This window comes from Ailuropoda melanoleuca, chromosome 3, assembly GCF_002007445.2.
Source record: "Ailuropoda melanoleuca isolate Jingjing chromosome 3, ASM200744v2, whole genome shotgun sequence".
Taxonomy (NCBI): domain Eukaryota; kingdom Metazoa; phylum Chordata; class Mammalia; order Carnivora; family Ursidae; genus Ailuropoda; species Ailuropoda melanoleuca.
In genome coordinates, this window is record NC_048220.1 from 10,326,540 (window position 1) to 10,346,325 (window position 19,786).

General features: G+C 36.5%; 1 protein-coding gene across 2 annotated transcripts in view; it reads left to right on the forward strand.

Moving 5' to 3' along the window:
• Positions 1–1,291: 1,291 nt before the first annotated feature.
• DMXL1 (Dmx like 1) overlaps positions 1,292–19,786 on the forward strand; it is a 128,467-nt gene continuing 109,972 nt past the window's right edge. For both annotated transcript variants that reach the window (XM_011220019.3, XM_002915452.4), the window contains exons 1-3: positions 1,292–1,429; positions 16,289–16,414; positions 19,130–19,201. In XM_011220019.3, coding sequence (XP_011218321.1) covers positions 1,343–1,429; positions 16,289–16,414; positions 19,130–19,201 — 285 coding nt within the window. In that variant the 5' untranslated portion in view covers positions 1,292–1,342. The remainder of the gene's footprint in view (positions 1,430–16,288; positions 16,415–19,129; positions 19,202–19,786) is intronic.

A 19,786-nucleotide genomic window follows, 5' to 3' on the forward strand; every position in this document is an offset into this window, starting at 1 on the left:
ACACCTACCGTGGAACAGGGACTGCGCTAGACACTTGGGATACACAGGCGAACAGGAAGGTCAGTATAAAATATAGGGAAAGAAACATATAAACAGACCTTCATCAATAACACAAAACTTGTGTCAAAATACACTTAGAGTATCCAGCAGTTGTAACTGTGACACTAATCATTGTGGAATCCTTAGGTTTTGTGTGTGTGTGTGTGTGAGTGTGTGTTGTTTTTTTTCCGAAACAAACGCTCAACGTAGGGCTGGTGCAGTATTACTATCAGCACTCGTTCAAAACCTATGTTAAGGAAGACTTCATTTTAACACTTGTCGAATATTTAAGTTTCAATATCATCCTTTTTAGCGAGTTGGAAAGGCGCGGAAGGGCTGGGGAAACTATTACCCCGGGACAGACAGAAACGCTAGAAGGGTCACATCTATTTGGAGTCTCCAAGGGCTGCCTGGGAAAGCGGTGCTTGCTGGGACTTGTAGTCTCTACCAGGACGGCGGACACTTCACCTCCGTTTATAACGCATTTCTTCCTTTCAAGCTTTCTGGCCCGACGGATTAAGACCTAACCTAAAGCATAATTCGACTACTCTTATCTCATTCTAGGCTCATTGTGTTTCTGCTGGGGTCCTTCTCTTCAGCACTCAAACTGACAGACTCACTCACCAGCCTCAAAGCGATTGGCCTGTCCTCAGTGTTGGGCGGGGCCTTAGGTGGACCGGAGCTCGGGATTGGCCAGCATCTGACTAGACGAGGCGTTTTCTTATCCACTTGCTGATCTGTAAACTGTTGGAAAAAAGTGAGTCCTTTACCGCAGTACCCCTCTTCGCCGCGGGAAGTCTCGCGATATTTCGGCTGAAGGGACCTAGCGACGCGTAGTGAGCGGCAAAGGCCAGTGGGGGTGGCGGGCACCGGAGCCGGGAAGGGACGGGTCAGGCGGGGAAGGCAAACGCGTGCTGCCTGCGCCACTGGGGCTCGATCTGGGCCAGGCACCCCGAGCCGAGAAGGAGTGTGTGGACTGCGCGGCCCTCCTCCGGGTAGTCGGCCTGGGGTCTCGGTCCTTGAGTCGACCCGGAGCTTCACCTGGGCCCGCGCGGGCTGTGACAGGTGCTCAGACGAGCGCCGCGCTGCGCCCTCTCCGCGGCCCGCCCCCTCCGGGCCTTGCCCGCCAGGGCTCGGGATGAACTGCGGGCCCCAGCTGAGCGGCTCCGGCTCCTGGCGCCTGTCGCTGCCGCCGTCGCCGCCCAAGAGCGGCCGCCGCCCCTGAGGGAAGGAGGGAGGGAAGCGGCAGCTGACCCTGGGCATGAGCCGGACGCGGCGTCCGTTGCTGGACTAAGGCGCAGACATGAACCTGCACCAGGTGCTGACCGGGGCTGTGAACCCTGGCGACCACTGCTTCTCCGTGGGCAGCGTCGGCGACCAGCGCTTCACGGTGAGTGAGGGTCTCCCGCGTCGCCCGTGGCGGGTCCGCGCCCCTGAGTCAGCTGGGATCGGCCCAGAATCACGGAACCGAGGCCAAGAACGCCTGGTCGCCCGCACTGGGGTCCCCAGGTCCCCCACGAAGGTCCCCACCCCTAGGACCGGGCAGACCTGGCTTTTGAGAGCGAAGGAGGTAGAAACATGTCAGTCATCGAGGCACTGAGTCGGAAGTTAAAATGTTTTGTAGGATTTTTAAAGTTTCAAGTCTAACGTCCTTGGACTGGGATGGTTTCTCAAAATCGTTTATCCAGAAATCGTTTTTGTAATGTGTATGGGGGCTTTTCATTACCCTACTCCATAGGTTTAAATTGTCAGATTTAGAAATAGTCGGGATTGGTTTAATTTCTTTATGCTAATTTAAGATCAAGTATCTTTGTAATTTAAAAAAAGTGGGTGTCTTGAAACAATTACCAATTGTTTGTTATCAACATCTAGCTTTGAGTTATACAGTGAAAACAGTGTTTTCATTTACTTTTCTTTGTATTCACCGAGGAATAACTTCGGAAAGAAAAAAATATTTTTCATAAGTAATTCACTCCTGTCATCCTTTGAATTCCATATGTAACAGTTTAGAAATCCTGGGAAACTTTTGTTTATTTTAGATTTCTCACATTAATTACTAAAAGTTGCATTACAGTTTTTTGATGAAGCTCCTCTGGTATGTAGTGGTAGTTCCAGGTTTAGATATACTGAACATGACTCGTTTTTCGTTGGTCTTCGTCAGATATTGGAAGGAAGAAGGCCCCAAACTTCTGGCTACTTGGCAGCGTAGTGGTATTTTCTGCTTTAACTATAATTTTTATAATAATTTCAAACTGTAAGTAAGTACTGCACATGCTACCCTTTGTCTAAACATATTTATAATGCTGAGGATATTTGCTACAACTTTTGTTATCGCTTAGTTATGATTAAAAGTAAAACTTAATTTTGCCTAAGCAAGTGAAACAAAGTAAACAGCCTAACAGATCCCCCAGGTTTTCTTCTCTTATGAATTATTCTGTGGTCTTTGTCAGTCGGAATAAATCTTAAATAATAGTAACTATTTAACATGTTATAGGAATTTCATACCTGAATTGTGCTTTTAGATCTGTGACAACTAATGCTTTGCTCTCAGAGTCAGTACCTCCTGGAAAGATTCATACACACCTTAGCTTGCATTTGACACTAGCAATTTTGAGATTCTGATACTAAATGTTAATGTAGCCTAAATACTCAGGGGGAGAGTGAACTCTGAAGGTCTCAGTGAGCTAGTATAGGCTCGGTATACCTGGACATTGCTCTCTGCTCTTGCTATTAAAGATGGAAGAAATAAGCAGCATGCTAAGGCGGTTTTCCTAGTGGGAGATTATAGGATGATAACATCTCCTAAAGTGATACGAGTGCTTTCTCCAATGTAAATTCTAACAACTTTTCCTAAGAAGGCTTTCGGAATCTATGCCATAGTGTGAACTTGAAAGTACGTACATTATACTGGCCTATTTATACACCTAGATGACCCCTCTAAGTGTATATAAAACCTTGGTGAATGCCTCCGTGTTATTTTAAAAAGAGGTGAGCTAATATGTCAGAGACTGTATTCTACACCATCATGTAGCTTCTTCTGTGACCTTTTTTAAAAATCTGTTTCCATAGATCAGATTTTTTTTAAAGATTTATTTACGTATCTTAGAGAGTGGGAGCGAGCGAGCACGCGAGAGAGCGCCCGCAGCCCGCGTGCAAGGGGGAGGGGCAGAGGGAGAGGGAGGGAGAGTTTTAAGCAGACTCCGCCCTGAGCAGGACGTAGGGGCGGGGGCTCAATCTCTCCACATTGAGATCACCACCCGGAGTCAAAACCAAGAGTTGGACGCTTAATTGATTGCGCCATCCAGGTGCTCCTCAATAGACCAGACTTTAATCATCTCCTACCAAGCCTACTGGAGATTTCTCCCAAATCTCAGGAAATATTCTAGTAAATTAGACAAAAATAAATTTTCAATTTGTTTAGTATAAAGAGATCCTAGTTCTCTGTAGTTTGGGTGGTAGTTTAAGGATTAACAGTCATTTTCTTCCTTTGTACCCAATCCATCCTTGGCCCTTTAACATTGTGTTGCTAGTTCTATTACAAAGTAAGTTTCTTGCCTTCGGTTTCTTCCACACCGTATACGTCCTAAATTTATCGCTCTTGAAATTGCCTGGGTTTTGTTTTGTTTTGTTTATGTTAAAAAGCGGATCTATTTATTGTTTACTCCTTGAATTCTGTTTTCAGCCTCTTCTGATTTTGACGTCTTTGATAGGGAGATAGCAAACATTAATGGTAGGTGGTTTGTACAGACTAAAAATAAATCGCTAAATTTCAGTTTTACTTGAGGGAGGGACATGAGATCTTCCTCTTGGAGACCCCTTTGAAGAATGATTTTATTCCTCCTGGTACTTAACGCCTTTTGTGAAGACATCCTGTGTTTGTAATACCTCCCTTCTCATGTTTGCTGATAACTTACCTGTTCTTGTTTTGAAAGATTACAAGAAATGAGATACTGTTTTCCAAAGAAAGTCTGACAGGTTTTAAATTGAAATGAAATCGAATGCCAGGTCTCATGGATTTTAGATTTTAAAATCTGTACTTAATAATACAATTTGTCTAAGTATTAGCTAACACTTTTACTGCTTAAACTGTCATGGAATATTTTGACTTCCCTATTAGTATGAGAACTTCTACTAGGCAGTGACCATGTCACTTATGCTGTCAGGGCACTTTATTTGTACTTTCATTGTATCATTAACCAGTATTGCCTTGTGTCTCCCGTGGTTTCATTATGACCATCTAGAACAGTGATTAAGGTATTGGTGATTCTTATTGGTAGAGTTTTTACTTGGATTTGATTTCCAGCCTAGTCCCTTACAGTTAGTTGTACATCTGTGAGCAAGTTCTTTTAAATTCCTTTTTTTCTTATCTGTAAAATGGGGCCAAAGTGGTAGCCATTCATAGGGTTGTTACATGAAAAAGTGCTAAGTTCTAAGTTCATTGTTTAGTATATGGAAAACCCTCAAAAATGCCAGGTATTGTAAAATTAAAGTTTTACTCGTTCTAATGCTTGGCACATAAGTACTGGTTGAATTGATGAATAGTCGTTAAAGAAGCCTTATTGCAATATAATTAAAAGTCTCTGTTTTAAAATAGCTTTAATAATTTAGATTTGAGCCCAAATAAAATATTTCTATTAAAGTTCCTTTAAACTTTTTTCAGTCACTTGTTACTCATTTTACCCGCAATATCAGTTGAGCAGTGGTTTTCCTGTACACTAAGCAAAAATTCTTTATTTTTTCTTTCTTTACCTGAATGCCTCCCTTGGTCTTTTTTCCTTGTTAATTTCCTACTATTTTTAGAGTGAAAATATGTGAGCAAACTGGTCCTGATGTGTTGACAACTTTTGTTTTTAGAATAAAAAATATTTTGTTTATGAAAGACGAATAGTAAGTTAAAAAGAGGCACAGTTAATTTGAATCTAGCATTTCTAGTATTCCTGTGCATACTGATGACATACGTGCTTTCATATACAATAGATTTTTCTTTTCATTTCATACTTTATAGTTAGTGTTGAAACTGTGTTTCAAAAGAAATGGAAAGGGAGGTAATTTACAAGAGACAGACTGTGTTAATATTTAGGACTTCCTGTCTCTAGTTTGGAATTTAAACATCTTTGCTATAGGAGAGAAAGCAAAAATGTTAGAGCTGCAGGCTCCCTTTTGTGTTAGACAACCCAGTGTTCACAGCCGGGGAACCCAGATTAGAAGTCAAAAGACTGCAGCTATCTGGGTGTTGGTAGAAAAATGGAGGCTGAATTAGCATTCTTCCTCCTCTTTCTGTCATGGTAAGCATCCTTTAGTTTAGCTTTTTGTTTTGTTCACTCTAGGGAACCCCTTTATAGGTGGGAGAAGACAAAGCGGTTTTTTTGTTGTTGTCTGGTTTTATTTTTGTTTCTTTTTGTTTTTTTGGAAGGGGGTATATGAGTCTTCATAAGTGGAGAGAATACAGGAGGGGAAAGTTTGATACTATTTACATCTGGAAAAAGATTTTTATGATTCTCATATACCATCACAAGTATATCAGACTTCTTTAAAAACTGGCCTATTTTAAAATACTAGGTTTTAAATAGTATTAAAGTACCTTTAAGATTATAGAAGCAATACTATTTCAACATTATGTGTTTAAAAATGAGAAAAATGTTAATTACAGCATTTTACAATTCAAGTCATTTAACCAGGAAATATACCAGGAAGAAATTCCTTAGAATATTTACCTGGTATGGTTGGTTAAAACAGAATAGTGAAAACAAGAAATCCAAGTGTTTTACAGAAATCACAATACTTCCAATTTCAAATACCAGCTGTTACAGCCTCGGATAATTTTTGAAATTTAGAATATTTGAGAAGGCTTTCTGTCACAATTTCAAGTAAAAAAAATGATTATATGCTTGATAGCACATATATGAATTCATTTCTTCCTGTGCATCTTGATTAGTCTCAAAATTAGTAAGCCTAATATTACAGGTACCTAATGAAAGAATTTTCACTTGTTAATTTAATTTTCATTGGTTAGTAATAGATTGTTCTGATTACAGATCTCTTGACAGAAGCAGCTAATGTATCAGTTATCACTATGCGCACATTAATTTTGAAGACCAAATAGCATGGCAGTTTATTTGGTAAATCAGCGCTGTTCTTATTGTTTTGATAATGTTATACGATATAGTCAGGATACCTTGAAGGGAGATTTTGAGAATTTATTTTAGAAAAATCTGTCAAACTAGTTTTAGATTTGGGTTTAGAAATACTGTGTTATCATATTACTTCTTAGGTTTTTATTTAAACCAGGTTGATGGATTATTTAAAGAATTCAGTGGTACATACTTAGCCTACTTTAAAGCTGTTTTCCCTGGTTTTGGGGGGGAGACGGCTTGGTGTGCTTTTTTACCTCATCATGTTGTATAAACTACAGAGAAGATTGAATTAATTTTAATAGTCTTCTAGAACTATGCATAAGAAGATGTGTATAGATTTATGTCTTTTTTCCCCAGCTTTATTGAGATATAATTGCCATATATCATTGTTTAAATTTAAGGTGTACACTGTGATGATTTGATACATGCACATGTTGGGAAATGTTTATCACAGTAAGGCTAGTTAACATACTTTTACTTTGGATCATTACCATTTTGTTGTTATGGTGAGAACATTAAAGCTTTACTCTTAAACTTTCAATTATGTAATACAATATTATTAACTATAGTCACCATGCTATACATTAGATGCCTGGAACTTATTTATCTTACAACTGAAAGTTTGTATCCTTTGACCAAAATCTCACATTTCCCCCACCCCACAACCCCTGGCCATCACCATTCTATTTTCTATTTCTATTAGTATAATGTTTTTAGATTCCGTGCATAAGTGGAGTACATACGTGGTGTATTTATCTTTCTCTCTTTGACTTATTTCACTTAACATTATGCTATCAAGGTTGTCATAAATGTCAGGAGTTACTTCTTTTTTATGGCTGAATACTATTCCATTGTGCATATATACCCCATTTTCTTTATCCACCCATCTGTTGTTGGACACTTAGGTTGTTTCCATGTCCTGGCTATTGTGAATAAACGCTGCAGTGAATATGGGAGTGCAGGTATTTCATTGAGATAGTCATTTTTATCGTGTTTGGATATATACCCAGAAGTTGGATTGCTCAATCATATGGTAGTTCTATTTTTAATTTTTTTAGGAACCTTCCTACTGTTTTCCATAACATCTATACCAGTTTACATTCCCAAAAAGAGTGCGCAAGAATTTCCTTTGGTCTGTGTCTTCACCAACACGTTATCTCTTGTCTTTTTGATGATAGCCATTTAAATAGTTATAAAGTGATATCTCATTATGGTTTTGATTTGTATTTCCCTAATGATTAGTGATTAAGAACTTTTTTTCATGTACCTTCTAGCCACTTGTATGTCTTTTTTTGAAAAATGTCTATTCAAGTTCTTTACCTTTTTTAAAATCATACTTTTTTGCTATTGAGTTGCATGAGCTCCTTACATACTTTGGATAGTAACACCTTATCAGGAATGGTTTGCAAAATTTTCTTCCATTCTGTAGGTTGACTTCATTTTCTTTTCTTTTGCTTTGCAGAATCTTTTTAGTTTGATGTAGTCCTACTTGTTTATTACTACTTTTGCTGTTTGTGCTTTTGGTGTCATATCAAAAAAGTTATCACTAAGACCAATGTCAAAGAGCTTTTTCTCTGTGTTTTCTTCTAGGAGTTTTATGGTTTCAAGTCTTACATTTAAGTCTTTTATCCATTTTGAGTTGATTTTTGTGTATAATGTAAGATAAGGGTTCAGTTTTATTCTTTTGCATGTGGATGTGCAATTTCTCAACACCATTTATTGAAGAGACTGTCCTTTCCCCATTATGTATTCTTGGTGCCTTTGTCGAAGATTATTTGACCATATGTACATAGGTTTATGTCTGAGCTCATGATTCTCTTCCTTTTTTGTTCATGTGCCTATCTTTATGCTAATATACTGTTTTGATTACTATAGCTTTGTGATATAGTTTGAAATCAGGACGTGTGATGGCTCAAGTTTAGTTCTTTTTTAAATTTTATTTATTCATTTTTCTTATTTTCAGTTAGCTAACATATAATACATCATTAGTTTTTGATGTAGTGTTCAACGATTCGTTACGCCATCCCCCAACTCTCCCCTCCCTTTTTAACCCTCAGTTTGTTTCCCAGAGTCCAGAGTCTTTCATGGTTTGTCTCCCTGTCTGATTTCTTCTCATTCAGTTTTCCTTCCCTTCCCCTGTGGTCCTCTGCATTATTCCTTATGTTCCACATATGAATGTCAAGCTTAATTCTTACTCAAGATTGCTTTAGCTGTTTGGTGTCTCTCGTGGTTTCATATGAATTTTGGGATTTTTTTTTCCTGTGAAAAATCCTATTAGAATTTTGATAGGGATTGCATTGAATCTGTAGATGGCTTTGGATAGTATGGACATTTTAACAGTATTCTTCCAATCTAGGAACACAAGATATTTTTCCATTTATCTGTGTCATCTTCGGTTTCTTTAATCAGTGTCTTACAGTTTTCAGTGTATTAGATCTTTCACCTTTTTAAAATTTATTGTTAAGTATTTTATGTTGCCGTAAGTTGTTAATTTCTTTTCTGAAAAAATTTATTGTTAACACACAGAAATGCAACTGATTTTTGTGTATTGATTTCAAGTATCCTGCGACTTTGCTGAATTCATTTGTTCCAATTTCTTATTTTTTATTTTTGGTAGGGTCTTTAGGTTTTTCAATATATCTTGTTAAATGTAAAGAGAAAGTTTTATGTGTTTCTTTCCAATTTGGATGCCTTTTATTTATTTTTTTCATGCCTTATTGCTCTGGCCAGGACTTTTAGTACTGTGTTGAAGAGAAGTTATGAGAGTGGGCATCCTTGAATTTCTCCTGATCTTAGAGAAAAGCTTTGAGCTTTTCACCATTGAATATGGTGTTCATATTGTGGGCTTGTCATATATGGCATTTATTGAACTGTCCTTGAATCCCAGGGATGAATCCCACTTGATTACGGTGTATAATCTTTTATATCATAATGTATAATGTTGAAACTTGTTTGCTAGTATTTTGTTGAGGATTTTTGCATTTATGTCAATCAGGGATATTTGCATGTAATTTTCTTTTCTTGTAGTGCCCTTGTCTAGATTTGTAACGACATAATGCTGGCCTTGCAGAATGAGTTTGAAAGTATTCCCTCTTCAGTTTTTTGGAAGACCTTGAGAAGGATTGGCATTAATTCTTCAAATGTTTTGTAGAATTCACTGGTGAAGCCTTCTGATCCTGGGCTTTTATTTGTTGGGAGGTTTTCATTACTGATTCAGTTGGTGTATTATGTTTTCTCTGTTTTAATTTCTAAGAGAGAAAGTATTGATGGTGGTAATGTACAAAAACTAAAGCCCTTGAGGGGGATGGGAAGATAGTTAACCTTAATATTTTCTTAAGAGTGCAAAGAATTCCTGACACCAGAGAGTTTGAGAACCATTGCTTTATGGTATTCCATTGATTATACTACAGTTCATTTATATATCCCATTGTTGGTAGGTGTTTGAGTTGGTTCTACTTTGGGGTATTCATTGAATAGCTACAGATGTTCTTATTCATGAGTTTTAGTGTACATATGGAAACATTTCTTTTGGGTATAAACTTAGAAGTAGAATTGCTAGATTATTGGGTAAGCATGTGTTTAGCTTTCCAAAGTAGTTGTGCCACATTAATTTACATTCCTGTCAATGGTTATGGGAGTTCTGATTGCTTCATAGTCCAAATAAGACATTCTTAATTATGGGAAGAAATTAGAGAAAAATTATTAAATTCATGCCAGTGTTTGTTTATAAGGCATTGAGTGATAGCATAACAGAGTAAGTAAGAGCATGTACTTTCCCACTAGTTATATCTTGGTTTCAGTCTTGGTTGTGCGTCCTACTGGCTCTGAGACTTGAGCCAATTACTCAGTCTGTCTAAGTTTAAGTTTCTTTAGCAGTAAAATGGGGTGATTATGGTAAGTCCTACACAGAATTTGTTGTAGGGATTAAATGGGTTACCAGTGAAAAGCACTTAGTATTGGCCTTGCGGTATAGTGCCAAAGAGAAGAAAATAGGCCCAGAAGACTACAATGAGTGAAAGATAAAAGAAGGCACAAAAAAGTGATAGCATTTTTTGTTTTAACCTTTTGAAAACAATTATTTAGGTTTTAGATGTTTTCATTACTACACAGAAAATAACTATTTAGAAATAATTTCATACCTACAAAAAGTTATAAAATAAAAATAGTACAAGGAACACCCATACTCTCTTTACTTAGATTTGGCTATTGACGATAATGTACTCCCATTTTCTTTATCATTTGTGCTCCCTGGACCTGTGTGCGCCTACATAATTCTTTTTCTGAGCACTTTGAGGATGTTATGTACGTTATAATTCTTCACCCTTAAATCCCTTAGTCTGATTTCCTGATAAAAGGAATATCCTGTTCCATAATCACAGTACACTTACCTACTTCATAAATTTACATTGATAAAACCTTTAGCTAATGTATTACCCATGTTCGGGTTCTATTAGTTGATTTCTCTCTAGGTTTTTACCCCTTCCAGTACAAGATTCAGATTGTGGGATTACACTTAGTTATCGTGTCTCTTTAGCATCATTTCTCTTTTTCTTTATTCATTTCAGCAGTGACATTTGAAGAATATAGTACTTCCCTTCTACTTTTAAAAAACAAATCTTTTCTCATTTCACATTTGTTTGATGTTTCCTCCAGATTAGATCAAGCTTATGCATTCTTGGCCAAAATTCTGCTTAGATGATGTTGTGTCTTCTGGGTTTCCCATTTGGAGGTACATGGTACCTATCATTAGTGATGTTAATTTTGATGACCATTGAAGGTGTTGCCCAGTTTCTCCATTGTGTAACGGATTTTTTTTCTCCTTGCAACTAATAAGCAGTGTGAGAGAAGCTTTTAATACCATGCAGATATCCTCATCCTCATCATCATTTTCCCCTAGGTTGACTATCCACTGACAATGATTCTTGCCTGGTTTTTTTTTTTTTTTAAGCACCTTCTTTCTGGTATAACAGAAGCAGGTATACCTACCCTGCTCTAGTGCTATACTGAGCCATTTCTTCAAGGAGCCCTGGTTTCTTTTAGTTGAGAATGCTAGTAGAGGCCAAGATCAAGGTGCTAATTGATCTCATTGCTACTGGAATGTCTGGGTCTTGACCTTTTCATTGGACAAAACTAGCACATATACACATGTATGTGCATATAGCAGGCTAACATGCACATACATACACATGTACAAACATGTATTTACATGTGTACGTGGGCATATGTATATTTTTGAAAACATGATTTTATACCAGTATTTCCAATTCCATAACAACCTTACTTGACTCTTTTGTCTTTCCCTGTTTTATATCTTTGTTCCTTTTCCCTACGCAGTGAGATCCTTGGCTCATTTGCTCAATTCTGTAATACATCTCAAATAGTTTCAGAATTGCATTGTCCATATCACTATAATTAAAAAACAACCTACAAAAAACGTTAAGGGTTTCTTTGTACTTCTCCCCACCCTGCCTGTGAGATAATAGAAAATATATGTATTGATCTCAGACCCCAGTTTCTGGCACAGAATTCCTGAAGCTCTTCAAAATTCCTAAGTGGTAAGAACATTAGGAGCATCACTTGTTATAATATTTGGTTGGTTTTTTTTTTAAAGATTTTTTTAGTAATTGCTGTACCCAGTGTGGGGCTTGAACTTACAACCTTGAGATCAAGAAGCACATGCTCTGCTGACTGAGCCAGGCAGGTGCCCACTAATATTTCGTTCTTGACCCTGGGTCCTACCCCAGCTACTGAAACCCTTGTAAACTCCTAAGTTATAAGGATACTAGGCGCGTATTTTGTTCTAATGAGGCAAATCTGGGTGGGCTCCTGGATGGCTCCTGGGGTGGTCATCAGACGGATCAAGCCAAATTTAGAAGCTTGGAATTTCGAGCCCCACCTTCCATTCTCAAGAAACTAGAGAGGGATTGGAAATGGAGTTAATAATTGATCATGGCTGTGTGAGGAAGCTTCCATGAAATCCCAACAGTAGGGAGCTTGGAGTGCTTCCACGCGGTGAACATATCCATCATGTACCAGGAGGGTGATGCATCCCAGCTGTACGGGGACAGAAGCTCCTGTGCTTGGGACCCTCCCAGATCTTGCCCTGTTTGTCTGTCTAGTTGTTCTTCTGTATTCTTTGTCTGATCTTTTAATAAACTGGCAAATGTAGGGAAGTGTTTATGTGAGTTTTGTGAGCTGTTTTAGCTAAAAACCAAATCCAAGGGAGAGGAGGTCAGGGAACCACTGATTTTGTAGCCAAGTTGGACAGAAGTTATGGATAATCTGGGGACCCACTACTTGAGATTAGCACCTGAAGTGTAGGACAGTCTCATTTAAGACTGAGCCCTTAACCTGTGGGATCTGACACTATCTACTTGAAGATAGTGTCATAATTGAGTTAAATTGTCAGATACCTAGTTGGTGTCACAGAATTGTTTGGTGTGGTTAAAAGACCCCACGTCTGTGGTCAAAAGTGTTGTGAACGTGGTAGTAGTGTCAGAGTAAAGGAGAAACATGGGAGGTGGACTCTTTTTCCTTTTCACTGCCCAAGGCTGAAAATACGGTGTCAGATTCTGTGTTCATAAGTTACTTAGTTCCTTTGACCCCTCTTTCTTTTGGTGTGAATATGTATTCATTTGAAATATACTTAGTTCCTTTGTTTCACTACACCCTCCCCCACTCTGATTGATTTAAGTCTTTGAATATGCATTATGTTAATGTGTTTTCAAAAGTGTGTTTTCAAAAGTTTTTTTCCTGTATCTCTTCCACTTCATCCTCCCCACCTTTGTAGGTAATCAACTTTATTGTTTCCTAGTTTTATCCATCCCGTGTTTTTTATTGTAATAAACAGATCCATGTATGTTTTCTAATTTTCCTTGTCCCTTACCCAAAAAATGACATATGTGTCCTTTTGGACTTTGCTCTTTTTCTCTTAATAATATCCCGTAGAAATCACTCCATGTCAGTCATAGATGGCTTCCTTATTATTTTTACAGCTGTATAATGCTCCATTTTGGGTATGTACTATAGTTTATTCAGCTAATCTCCTATACACAGCAGGCTTTTTAAGGAGATACATTTACAAATTCTTGAAAATGATTAAGAAATGGAACGTAATACAAATACAGTTTGAGTCTTTAGTGCATCCTGCGTTTAATTATATAACCAAATAAACCGTAAAAATTTAAGTTCTGTAGTGAAGAATACCAGAAGATATTTATTATAACCCCTAGCATAATAGTCAGCTTGGTTATATCCCTTTTTTTCCTCCATATAGTAGTTTGTTGTCATCCATTAGTTAAAACTCTAAGAGAAGAAAGTGGGGACTGAAAGAGAGATATTCCAGATAAGATCAGTCACTTTCAGTTGATTTGAAGTTTACCAAAAGGAGAGAGAGAAAGCTTAGTATGTTTTAGTACTGTCACTAAGATAAAGTCAAATGACAGGCTGTACTAGTGTAATACACTTGCAGTAAAAGAACGGTGGTAATTCAGAACTGGGTTAATCTTTGAATGATCAAGGGTTAATTGTATAGTAAGTTGGTATCTTCCTCTCTGTAGGGCTAAGTGTTTATTTCTGGGATAAATATGCATTTCTCAATTCTGCAGATGTTTAGTACTTGTATTAAACAGTAATTTTGTGAGGAACTTCAGGCTTAATACAAACAATTCAGGAAAATTTAGAATTGTAGTTGACAAAAATAGTTGCTATATAATATCTGAAAGTAGGTAGACAATTTCAGGTATGGCAAAAGGAAGGCAAAGTTATGAAGACATGTTCAAAATATAGATATATGTTCCAGTTAATGGAAACTAAAATTTTTTGTTTAATGAATAGGAAATCTAAATTGTAAACATATTTATAATTTGACACAGTGTTTTGGGATACACTGACTATTGGTATTTTATCAGAATTTAATATTGAGGTAAAAGAATAAGTTTCTAAAATATTAAGATATTTAGAGTATTACAAATGAAAATTTTACTTAAATTAGTTTTTGGAATTTATTCGTGCTAATAATCTTGTGACAAGCCTTGTGATCCATGGATATTTATATAGGTGAGCAGACCATCATGAGATGTTTTTTGTTTACTGAGCCAATTTTTTCCACTATATGACGCCAGTAGAACCAGACTAGATTGTCTCTAATTCCTTTAGGAAAATTCTAGGCGAGGATACTTATCTAGGAAGTCCTCTTGGTGTCGTACAAATAGCACTAGATCAAGAATCAAAAGAGATCAAGATTCTGAAGCCCACTTTGCCACTAAGAAGTTATGTCAACCTATTTAGGCCTCATTTTCTTGTCTATAATGTGAGCAGATTTATTTGTATGTTCTCTCAAATACCTTTTCAAGTATTTTTTGCTGGCACATACAGAAACATTTTGGGTTTGGTAAAAATTAAGGTCATGAAGTATAAATTATTATTTTCTACATTAAGTAAGGTATATGTGCAGGTGCAAAAGTGATGAGAAAGTAAATAATTACTAATACTTAAATAACTTATTTTTGGATGGGAAAGTTCGTGCTAGATGTTTTATCGTCAGTGTCATACTTCATGGTGGCCTGTATATGTAAATTCCAGGAAGACAGCCATGAAGAAACTCCTGTGATATGAGAAGTTAATACAAAAAGAATTCTGGTTGGAAGAGTTCTGCTAATTGTAAATTTCAAAAAGAGCTATAAAATGCTTGCTTACAAGCCTTGAACTATACCTTTTTATTTGTTTGGTTATGGTGGTTGTTTTTTGAAGTTAAATATTTCATTTAATCCCTAGGTATTTATAAAGAAGCCTCTTCATTTGGAATTGGAGGATAGAGCAGAGAGCAAGATACACTTTGAACCCTATTGTTTTGTTTTATAACTTAACTTGCAGTAATGAAAATGGATAATAGGCAAGCTACTTATAAATCGTGATACCTGCTATGAAGAAGAATAAATAGTAATGTGATGGAAAGTAATGAGAATCACAGAGAGAAAGTGTGTGTGTGTGTGTGTGTGTGTGTNAGATAAAACACAGTAAAGTGGAAAAAGATTGATATGCCCCAGGACAAGGAAAGGCAGTGTAGGGACAGGGCTGATGGAGGGACAGAAAGAGTAGCTTGAGATGAGTTTGGAGAGTTAGGACGATAAGGTCATTGAACCTTGGTAGGGAATTGATTTTATTCCAAGTGCAATGGGTAAACTATCAAGGGGTTTAAACAGGGCAAATTACTTGCTTTAATAAATATTTTTTAAAAGATTTGTTTATTTATTTATTTGAGAGTGAGAGCGAGAGAGATCACATAGGGAGGAGGGAGAAGCAGACTCACCGCTGAGCAGGGAGCCTGATGTGGGGCTTGATCCCAGGACCCTGGGATCATGACCTAAGCCGAAGGCTTAACCATCTGAGCCACCTAGGCGCCCCTTTATTTTTTATTTTTTTAAAGATTTTTATTTATTTATTTATTTGACACAGAGACAGCCAGCAAGAGAGGGAACACAAGCAGGTGGTGTGGGAGAGGAAGAAGCAGGCTCCCAGCGGAAGAGCCTGACATGGGGCTCGATCCCAGAATGCCGGGATCACACCCCAGCCGAAGGCAGACGCTTAGTGACTGAGCTACCCAAGGCGCCCCACAGGCACCCCTTTAATAAACATTTTTAAAGTTGACCCTTTTGGGGTGGCTGGCTCAGTTGGGAGAGTATACAACTCTTGATCTCAGGGTCATGAGTTTGAGTCCCACATTAGATGTGGAGTCTACTTTAAAAAAAAAAAAAAGGCACCACTCTGTGTGGAAAGGAATCAGAGGGAAGCAAGAATGAAAGCAGTCAGACTATTAATAGTAGTGGAGGAGGGAAATGGTAGTAGTTTAGACCAGAGCAGTAGCATTCAGTGGAGGTGGAAGAAGTGAATGTTTTGCAGATAGGACTGACTGAATTTGCTGATGGAACTGAGTATCAGAGGTAAAGGAAATATTCTCAAATAATAGATTTTTTTAAAAAAGAGATATTTAAAATTGCTATGTTAAAACATAATATTTAGTTAAAACAATATTTAATGCCAGTTTTCTACATGATAAATACTTTCTTGACAAGTTTATCCTTTTTATTTTATTCCCCCCCCCCTTTTTTTTTTAGGCTTATGCATCTGGATGTGACATTGTTATACTGGGAAGTGATTTTGAAAGATTACAAATAATCCCAGGAGCTAAACATGGAAATATTCAAGTAGGATGTGTAGACTGCTCAATGCAACAAGGCAAGGTTTGTAATCTTGTAATGTGAGATTTGTTTTGAATATGGTTTTTGTCAGGATAATCTCCAAAGTATGTATTTCCTATTGAATTTGAAGGTTGTTTTGTTTCAAGGACAATATAGCTACAAATTTCTTTGACTCTCTAAGATGCACCATAGAGAACACAATTCCTGATTTTCTCAGATGGCTTAGAGATTGTCAGGAATTCTGTTCTAACCGAATTTCAAAATATAGCATGACGTTTTTCTGTGAGTTGATAATAAAATATTACCCATAAAACAGGTCTAAAGCTTACTTATTTAAAAATTAGTTGGATTGAAGGAAAGGAATGATAATAAACCTTCAATCTATTTACAAATAAACTACTGAAAAGAAAACATTTGTTAGAGTCATTCTTTCTCTGTACAGGTATCTCCTTGTAAATTCTGGATAAACTTTGTACTAAAATGGAAGTCAACTCTTCCAAAGTCCATAGTTTTTTATTAATTTATTCCAAGTCTGTAAGAAAATGAAAAATTTTGTTTGGACTACTGTTTGCATATGAAAAGTTAAAAATAACCTTGAAAATAGAACGGCAACAACAACAAAAGAAACAGGTTATGATTCTGTATCAGGTGAAGTACAGTTCTATACAGTAGCAGTATTGGTAGAGTCATAGCTAGTAGGCAGCATAGTATATATTTAAAAATAGCACAAGTAGGCACAGGTGGCCAGACCTAGGTATACTTGTAGCTAGATTGGACTGAACTTTGCAAGTTTACTTAATTTTTTGCTAGATATTTAAATATATTATTGACTATATGATTCCACTAGAACATTTTGTGTGAGGAATCAAATGGACCCAATCTATTTTTTTTTAATCAAATTGTTTCTAATGAACCTGCTAGTCTGAAAAGTTACCTCTTAGTACCTAGTGTAGAGGTACTTATGGTAAAATGAGTTTCGGCTCTTATAATCGTTACCTGTTTCTTGGACTGATATGATACTCCTGTGTCAATTCCCTTTATCGTTACAAGTATCTCCCATCTGTCCTTCTTTTGTTCACACCTTTCATTCTCACTATATTACAAAGATGATCTTTATTATGAAATGTTGAAAATCCTTGGGACTTTTCCCCCTTCTCTTCAGGTTTGTTTGATCTCCAGCTCTGTAGTTCTCTCATCTTCCGTACTATATTAAAACTTGCTTACATAGGCCTGGCTGTGTTGGAAATCCCATTTAATAACTTCCAATATGAGTTATGTTTTCATGATAACGTAGATTACATGACAGTCCAGATTAAAATAAACAGGTCATTTGGTTTTACAGTCATTTTATTTTATTTTACTTTATTTATTTTATTTTATTTTATTTATTTATTTTTTGCTTTTAAAGATTTTGTTTATTTATTAGAGAGTGAAAGCACAAGCAGGGGGAGTGGCAGAGGGAGAGGGAGAAGCAGGCTCCCTACCTAGCAGGGAGCAGGCCACCCAGGGCCCTGGGATTATGACCTGAGCCAAAGGCAGGCGCCCCCTATAGTCATTTTCTTACTGTTTTTTTTTTCTCTGCAGGACTACAAGATGAATTTTTATGAGAAAATTCATCTGCATTTATCTTATTCATTTGCTTAAAAACATTCTTTGCTTCCCATTACCTTGGAAAAGTTCAAATTGTTCACCTTGGCATGAGGCCCTGTACAACCTGGCTTAGATTTCCCTTTTTGAACACATATGCATCATTCTCTTAGAAGGGACACTGTGTTCCATCTCGGCTGGTAGTCACCTCCAGGTGTACCTTGCCTCTTCTAATCTTTATACTTGTGTTCATATTTGTGTTATGCCCTTTTTCTACAATTGAATATTCAGTTTTCTTTGAAGTCCTACCACTCTTAAAAGCCCAAACTAAATATTCCCTCCCAGACCAACTCAGCGCAGATGATTTCTATATTTTAAAAACTTCTCAGAACACTTAAAAATAACCATTGAAAGTTTTTTTCCATTATAAAGTACATCCTCGTTGCTTACCCCCTTCTTCTCAAGATTATATTCTTTTATTTTTATCCCTCATTCATTTTTTTTTAAATCTATCAATCTCATTTCTGATATTTCATTGTTCTTCATTTGTGGCTCACCCAAGCTATAATAGTAGCCACCTGATAAAACAGAGCCATTGATTGAAAGAGTAAATCTTAAAGTTACTCAGACAAAATAGAGTATTGAAAAAAAATACATTTCTTAGAGCATTCACAAAGGAATCTAAGTTTTATTTTTAAGAAGCTAAGTACATACTGACAAAATTGTGAACTTTGAAGACAGATAACCTAGAAACTGATTTTGAAGTCCTATCTAATTTCCACTTGACGAGAAATATATCAATACATTTTTTTTCTATGAGGAAGGGTATTAGTATTTACCATGTATCTTATAGATAATTATATGCTAGATGTTTTACAGATGTTGTTTTAATCCTCAAACTAATTCCATTAGAAAGATAGTGTTATGCATATTATAAATATAGATAGACACACTAAGGTACAGAGAGATTATCTTGCTGATTACTCAGTGATAGTACTGGAATTCTGACTCGAGTATGGTGGTCTCTTAAAACTGATATTCTCAAGCATTGATAAATGAAGTTGTGTTGGGGGCGCTTATTTTAAGTTGTACTATTAATTTCTTTTGCTCTTTTGATTCATAAGTAAGTTAACATATCCATAAGTTTTCTTTCTTTTTTCTTTTTAAAAGATTGCAGCATCCTATGGAAATGTTATCTCTGTTTTTGAACCAGTTAACCTACCGAAGCAAAAGAAAAATTTGGTCAGTAATTTATCATTTTTCTTTTAGGAATTGAAATGTCTTGAGTATTAAAAGACACTGTTTTTAAGAGTACAAAATCAGAGTGATCATCACTATAAATTATACCATAATTAAAAGATACACATTAAATGCCACTTCCATATTTAAAATGTGTTTTAAATCTTGGATTGAAATAGAAGTAAACCAAATTGTGTTGATGAATTATATGTGTTTTTTTTTTCTTCTGACATTTTTCTTTTATAATAAGTATTTGAAGAGTCAACAACTTTAAGTTCGGTGATTTACTGCTAGTGGCAAAAACCTATTATCTAGCGAAGGGTGGCACGTTTCAGTTTTTATTATCTACTTGTATATAGTTGTTCTGCTTTTTCTTATGTATTTTGTTCTTAACGTTACATGTTTTAATTGCAGAGTCTTAATTAAGACTTAATTAAAAATTAAAAGTCTTCAGGAGAAGCATAGTTGGTCTTAAGAACATTATCTTAGGAGCCATAGGACTGCTTTCTTTCCATTTGATTTCTCTGCTGCTTTCTAGCCATTTGATCCTAAGCCAGTCAGTCTTATTTTTTTTTTTTTTTTTTTTAA